The following is a 7,690-nucleotide window of genomic DNA, read 5'->3' on the forward strand; positions in this document are numbered from 1 at the left end:
TTTAGTCCACATTAGAGCATGCGGTTGAAGTTATTGCTCTACTAAGGGGCTATGAATGATTTAGCAAAAAAGGGAAAATAACCTCTTATATAGTCAGGGTCGGACTGGAGAATAGGGGGTCCATTGGGTTACAAACTTCGGGGGCCCACGCTTCTGCTGGAGTGCACCATGCATGCGTGCAGTGCACAACTTTGTGTTGTTATGGGGGCCGGAAGATTTGGGGAGCGGGTCTGGGCCAGCGGGGGCCCATGAGGGGTGTCCCTCCGGCCTAGTCTGACCATATATATATATCACTAGATACCAATTGGATCTATAATAAATTGCACCTACAGTGAACATGCAAGTGGATTCAACATAATAAATAGTAGATAAAAAATTGTATTTTGAATGGCTTCTAATTCCATGTCTACATCATGTGTCATGTATCATGTGTAAGCAATAGCACAGCATTAACCTTAAAGGGATACTGTCATGGGAAAAAAAAATGAGTGCTGCTCCAGCAGAATTCTGCACTGAAATCCATTTCTCAAAAGAGCAAACAGATTTTTTTATCTTCAATTTTGAAATCTGACATGGGGCTAGTCATTTTGTCAATTTCCCAGCTGCCCCTGGTCATGTGACTTGTGGCTGCACTTTAGGAGAGAAATGCTTTCTGGCAGGCTGCTGTTTTTCCTTCTCAATGTAACTGAATGTGTCTCAGTGGGACATGGGTTTTTACTACTGAGTGTTGTTCTTAGATCTACCAGGCAGCTGTTATCTTGTGTTAGGGAGCTGCTATCTGGTTACCTTCCCATTGTTCTTTTGTTTGGCTGCTGGGGGGGAAAAGGGAGGGGGTGATATCACTCCAACTTGCAGTACAGCAGTAAAGAGTGATTGAAGTTTATCAGAGCACAAGTCACATGACTTGGGGCAGCTGGGAAATTGACAATATGGGGCCGATTCACTAACTTCGAGTGAAGGATTCGAAGTAAAAAAACTTCGAATTTGGAAGTTTTTTTTGGGCTACTTCGACCATCGAATGGGCTACATCGACCTTCGACTACGACTACGACTTCGAATCGAAGGATTTGAAGTAAAAATCGTGTGACTATTCGACCATTCGATAGTCGAAGTACTGTCTCTTTAAAAAAAACTTCCACACAAAATTGGATGGAAAACAAGCTTGAGAAAGGTCCTGCGAGGCCCGAAACGTTACCACATGTCTGCTCGTATTTGAGCCAAATAAAGTACACCTTCAAATTTTACACAAGTCACAGTGTGCTGCAGTATATTGGATTTCTACAATTTAAAAAAAACTTCGACCCCCTAGTTCGGCATCTAAAAGCTACCGAAGTCAATGTTAGCCTATGGGGAAGGTCCCCATAGGCTTGGCTAACTTTTTTTGATCGAAGGATATTCCTTCGATCGTTGGATTTAAATCCTTCGAATCATTCGATTCGAAGGATTTAATCGTTCGATCGAAGGAATAATCCTTCGATCGTTCGATCGTACTATCTGCGCTAAATCCTTCGACTTCGATATTCGAAGTCGAAGGATTTTAGTTCCTAGTCGAATATCGAGGGTAAATTAACCCTCGATATTCGACCCTTAGTGAATCGGCCCCTATGTCTAGCCCCATGCCAGATTTCAAAATTGAATATAAAAAAATCTGTTTGCTCTTTTGAGAAATGGATTTCAGTGCAGAATTCTGCTTGAGCAGCATTATTAACGGATTCATTTTGAAAAAAATGTTTTTCCCATGACAGTATCCCTTTAATGAGATGGCTAGAATAATACACTGACCAGTGGAAAGAATATGCATCATATGATCATTTTTAGACTACCCATGTGTATCTGTTTAATATGGATTAGTTTCAGCTGTAGCCCAGCATATTCAGATACACATCTCTACTCTACATGGTCTCTTTTCTACAAAACACTCTCTGCTGGCTTCTATGAAACTTGTAAGGAAAAACAGGAAACTGCGAGATAATGTTCTAAAGTGGAGGTTGAATTGGAACACATGTTGGATCTCACAGATTTATGTTATATAAAGATCCCACATCCTTCCACCCAAAGCATAAGTAACATTACACAATACTGTTCTAGCCTAAAACATCATGGATAATGTTGAATGAAACATTACTGTCCTGAATTTATGCTCCTGTGGTAGAAATGATTTGTATAAGATATTCCATGTCTTTAACATTTTGGACTTTTCCAACCACTGCACCACAAGGTCACATGATGCAGCCTCTGCTGACTCGCTTGCCCGCACAGACCGAATAATGGACATAGACTGCCAGAGTTCCCTGGCCATTAATGATATATGGTACTAAAAGGGGAATGCACATTTGGATTGATAATATAAACAAATTTTGCACTCAACAGTCTTGTTGGTAATCCAAATTCCCCTAGCAACCATGCACTAATTTGAATGAGAGACTGGAATGTGAATTGGAGAGGCCTGAATAGAAAGATGAAAAATAAAAAGTAGCAATAACAATAAAATTGTAGCCTTACAGAGCATTTGTTTTTTAGATGGGGTCAGTGCCCCCGATTTGAAAGCTGGAATGAGTCAGAAGAAGAAGACAAATAATTTAAAGGGATCCTGTCATCGGAAAACATGTGTTTTTCAAAACGCATAGGTTAATAGTGCTACTCCAGCAGAATTCTGCATTGAAATCCATTTCTTAAAAGAGCAAACAGATTTTTTTATATTCAATTTTGAAATCTGACATGGGGCTAGACATTTTGTCAATTTCCCCCAGTCATGTGACAAATCAGCAGCCACAACTATATCCAAGTGTAACTGCGAATCAATTTTGGTGAAATGCTTTATCTGTAAATGTCTACGGTTTGGTCATGTATCTCTTTACTGTAACGCTCCACGGGAAACTATGACACTATATAAATAATGATAATAACTAAAAACTGTAGAACATGTATGATTCAGTAACAGGGAAAGACTGCAACCTTTAATGTCTTGACTCTTTGTTCATCTTATGAAATAGCATGTGGCTACAGCTATAAGTAGAATATGAAATAAATACAGGTGTTGTCGCTTTAATTACCATCTAAATGTATGCTGTTGGTGTTGGGTTAAGACCACACTGTGTGGGACACTGTGTAAGGAAAAGATCATGGATAGCATGTGGCTGCAACTACAGTTCTGTAGCGTGCACAAGCAGCCCCATGATACATTACCTTAATAGATTAATAGAAGGGGGCAGGTTCCCAGTTAAGTGTTTAGAACATATTCTAAATAAAAGATGTAAAATTTTGATGATTTCTAAAAAAAAGTAACAGATGCCTAGGTTTCTCCAATACACACCAAATGTTCCATCCGCTGTTCTGCACTCGACAAAGATTATCATCTGGAATAAAGCCCAAATATTTAGTGGTAAATTACTAAAGTGTTTGGAATGGAAACCTGGAGCCTCGACAAACAACAAAAACAGCTCTAACTGCATCAAATAAGCCTAATTGTCTTAAACATTGATTAACATACCCCAATTAATAGCAATCAGAATGCACAGCAGAGCAGAACGGCACGTATTGGTAGTACAGGTATGGGACCTGTTATCCAGAATGCTCGGGGCTTGGGGTTTTCCGGATAAGAGATCTTTCCGTGATTTGGATCTTCATATCTTAAGTCAACTAGAAAATGATGTAAACATTAAATAAACCCAATAACCTGCTTTTGCTTCCAATAAGGATTAATTATATCTTAGTTTGGATCAAGTACAAGGTACTGTTTTATTATTAAAAATTTGGATTATTTGATAATAATGGAGTATATAAGAGATGGCCTTTCTGTAATTCTGAGCTTTCTGGATAATTGGTTTCTGGATAATGGATCCCATACCTGTATTGAAGCCACAACTGATGCACTGATACAGGTATACTGGTTACAGGAATAAAAACATATGTGGAATAAAAAATGGCTCTGCCGTTTCTTAGAGATAATATGCAGTTAGTACTGCTAAATTTGTCATGAGTCAGTGCTTCTTCATTTGCTTTCTATGTGGGTATTTGCCTTTTCCCTCTACATGCAGACCCAAAAATCAGAAAAAAACTATTTTGTGGGTTTCTTTTCTGGCTGATACATTACAAACCTTCCAAAGACTGCCCCCAAACTACATAAGATATTTCTACAGGACGACTCCTAATGGCTAACCACATACTGTAAATACTCTGCTCTGCAATGTGCATTTCTGCACATTCATATTGGCATGTTTGTGGGTGGGGAAAATTAAGATGGAGACCCAGGAACCCTGAGATATAATTCCATTAACTCCCCTTTCCCTCAACCTATACCAGAAGGAATGTATTAATTAGTCAACACAAATTCCCTGGATTACCTCTTAAAATCAGGCTCTTAACACCCTTATCCTGAGTACAGTGGGGTTATGGGATGCTCATCTAGAGTGTCATAAGGGGTCACATGGAATACATAAGCAGTGGTCTTGGTCATTACTTACTAATTCATCCCACATTCCCTATAACCCTATTATATTCTACTACATATTAAATTCCTTGTTTGGATTTTTCATCTTTAAATACGAATGCCCTTAAGGCTGGTTCTCATTATATTTTTTAATAGCCCTTTGTTTGTGGGTTGCATCAGTGGCTTCTTCTCTGGAGCTTCTACCTCTGATTTGACCAACCATGGCCTATAAGACTCTCCTAACCTGTGATCCTCACGAGGAAACTTCAGGCAACTTCAGAAAACTAAGTGATCCGAGTGCCAAACTGCCGGCGATTTCGATTCAAGCCGGCAGGGAGGCTGTTCGGGGAGATTAGTCGCCCGTAGAAGAACCGATTTGTCGCCAGGCAACTAATCTCCCCGAATCTCCACATGTGTCTCTGTCCTTAGACTGTAAGTTCCTGCGAGCAGAGACATACATAGTTTTATCTATTATTATTATTCTGTAACCCTTGCTTGCTAATTTATTGCACAACCTTGTTTCTTCCAGTGAACACACAGCTTAGTTATAGAGAGTGAGGTAATCATTTCTTTAGATTCTTTATGAGAGCTACCAGCATATTAATAAGCTTTAGATCCCTCACAGCAGCCAGCACTCTCTCCAAATACAATCCCCAATGCACTATATGTCGTCAACATGATGTGACCGCACTGCTGCTGCTTTCATTAACTGGGATCCCTCGCACGCGCTCGTGTGGTTTCCATTCCCAGAGACAACATCCTGCCAAACAACATTCTGCAATTGTTGCACGTGAGACTCAAACAATGATGTAGTTGTGATGGTAACTTAACTACATCCGTCAGCGGGCCGATGGGAACCGGACTCTATCAATAACTGGATCTGGGTCTCGGATTCCTATGCACAATTAATAGCTACTTGGGTTATTAGAAGGGATCCCCAAAATCACATAGTCTTAATTTACTTTCTTATGCCCATTTTGGTGCTGTTTGCTCGGATGCTGCCTGCTGCTTCCAGGCGCTAATGAGTAACAAAACATGTACTAAGCACAGCTGCACAGTGATCTCCACAATTCTCACTTTGCAACTATGTGTAGCACGAAGCAGTCTCAGTCATTATATTGACTGTACCGTCCCCTTCTTCCTCTCCATAATGCAGTTGTAACCTCCTCCTGCTCATTACCCAGTTCCTTGTTACAACTGCAACCTCTCCCGTCATGTAGGCTTAAAGCCATAAGCATGGACAGCATTGCGTCACACAAGCACCATTAAAAACACAGTAACACGAAAATATTTAAGTGTTTTAAAGTTATAAAAATATAATTTGCTGTTGCCCTGCTATGGTTAAAAAAAACTTGTCTTCATAAACAGTTTATAAATAGTTTATATAAACAAGCTGCTGTGTAGCCATGGGGGCAGACATTTAAAGCTGAAAAAGGAGAAAAGGCGCAGGTTACATAGCAGATAACAGATAAGCTCTGTAGTATACAATGGGATTGTACAGAATTTATCCTTTATCTAGGATCAAAAACACCAATAGGTAAAAATTGTTAGTCTTATTCAGTCTCAAAGTGAAAAACTCACCAGTCTAAGGAAGAGGTCCAGGTGCACTGCCTGGCGTCCGCTTCCTTATCCTTTATCTAATGTGTATCCTGTGCTTGAATGGCTGCCCCCATGGCTACACATCAGCAACTATAGTTGTTTTTCTATAGCAAACATACCAGTTTTACCAGTGCAGGGCAACACTACATTATATTTCATTACTTTAAAACACTTTCAGTTTTTGATGTTACTGTTTCTTTAAAGGGGTTGTTCATCTTTAAAGGAACTTTTAGTATGACGTAGAGCGTGATATTCTGAAACGATTTGCAATTGGTTTTCATTTGGTTATTTGGCTTTTTATTCATCAGCTCTCCAGTTTGCAATGTCAGTAGTCTGGTTGCTAGGATCCAAATGATCCTAGCAACCATGCACTTGACTGGAATATGAAAAGGAGAGGCCTGACTAGAAAGATGAGTAATAGAAAGTAGCAATAACTATACATTTGTAGCCTTACAGAGCATTTGTTTTAAGATGGAGTCAGTGACCCCCATTTGAAAGCTGAGAAGAGCCAGAAGAAGGCAAATCTTTAAAAAAAACTATAAAAACTTTTTTTCTAGCAATTTCTTTAATTAGGCTTTAGTTCTCCTTTAAGCATTTCTGCCGGTGTAACCAAGATTTCATATATGTCATTGATGTTGGTTACAACAGAAGCTGCCACAATCCTGGATTTTTGTAGTAATACTTTCCCTTAAAGAGATGCCAGCCCTACTGATTAAAAGGAATTCTTATCCTGACTAGCCCCAGTTCTGCTTTGCTATGGACTACAGCTCCCAGAATCCCCTAACTGAGAATTATGTGAATTGTAGTTCCAAACAACCACGTGTTACTCATTCCTACTTTATGTGAGTCATGAACATGAGAATCAATGAAAGGTGTCAGTAGAGAAGCCAATCGGGTCTTTTTACCTGAGCTGCCTGCGACTCCGACAATGTAGTAGTGCAGAGCAACAGGAGGAGGCTGAACTGTAATGTGGGGATCATAGTGGCAGGTAACCAGAAGTCGGAGAAATCAGAAGCACAAAACCAAGGGGAAAAGTTGACTATCTTCTATCGCTTCTATCCCCTCTTTTCCTCCAGTAGATGTGTTACATGTAGGAGCCAACTGTCACACACCATTCCTGCTGCTGCTGCTGTTCAGGATGGGACCTGAGCGTTACTCATGTTGATGTCACAATTGAATCCCACTGAGGCTGCTGCTGCTGCCGTCCCACTGCTGCTGATACTCCAAGCGATCTGCAGCTCCTGTTAACACCTATACAGCTGCCTGCCGTACCCAGCCTGACTATATCCCTCCCACTGATTTTTTTTTTCCTCCATTGCAGGATTCATAGGGGACTGTTAAAATTCAGGAGAACAGGCGAGTGTGAGTTGGCAGTGTCTGTTTGTATAGTGGGGAAAAAGAGGGACTTTATTTGTGTTTTCAGGCTGCACACTGCCCCTGTACTGCCATCCAGTGTGAACCCACAGCAGTTCGGAAAAAAAGGTTAAAGGGCTTTTACACCTTTAAATTAACTCTTACTATGATGCAGGGAGTGATATTCTGAGACAATTTGCAATGGGTTTTCATTTTTTTTTATTTGAGGTTTTTGACGCTTTTTATTCAACAGCTCTCGAGTTTGCCATTTCAGCAATCTGGTTACTCCTGTCCAAATGACCCTAGCAA

General features: G+C 40.1%; 1 protein-coding gene across 1 annotated transcript in view; it reads right to left on the bottom strand.

Annotated features, from left to right (window-relative positions):
* The window catches only part of fbln7.S (fibulin 7 S homeolog), a 50,241-nt gene extending 42,870 nt beyond the window's left edge, over positions 1 to 7,371 (bottom strand). The window contains exon 1 of the mRNA XM_018265126.2: positions 6,934 to 7,371. Coding sequence (XP_018120615.1) covers positions 6,934 to 7,008 — 75 coding nt within the window. The 5' untranslated portion in view covers positions 7,009 to 7,371. The remainder of the gene's footprint in view (positions 1 to 6,933) is intronic.
* Positions 7,372 to 7,690: the final 319 nt, after the last annotated feature.

This window comes from Xenopus laevis, chromosome 5S (genome assembly GCF_017654675.1).
Source record: "Xenopus laevis strain J_2021 chromosome 5S, Xenopus_laevis_v10.1, whole genome shotgun sequence".
NCBI lineage: Eukaryota > Metazoa > Chordata > Amphibia > Anura > Pipidae > Xenopus > Xenopus laevis.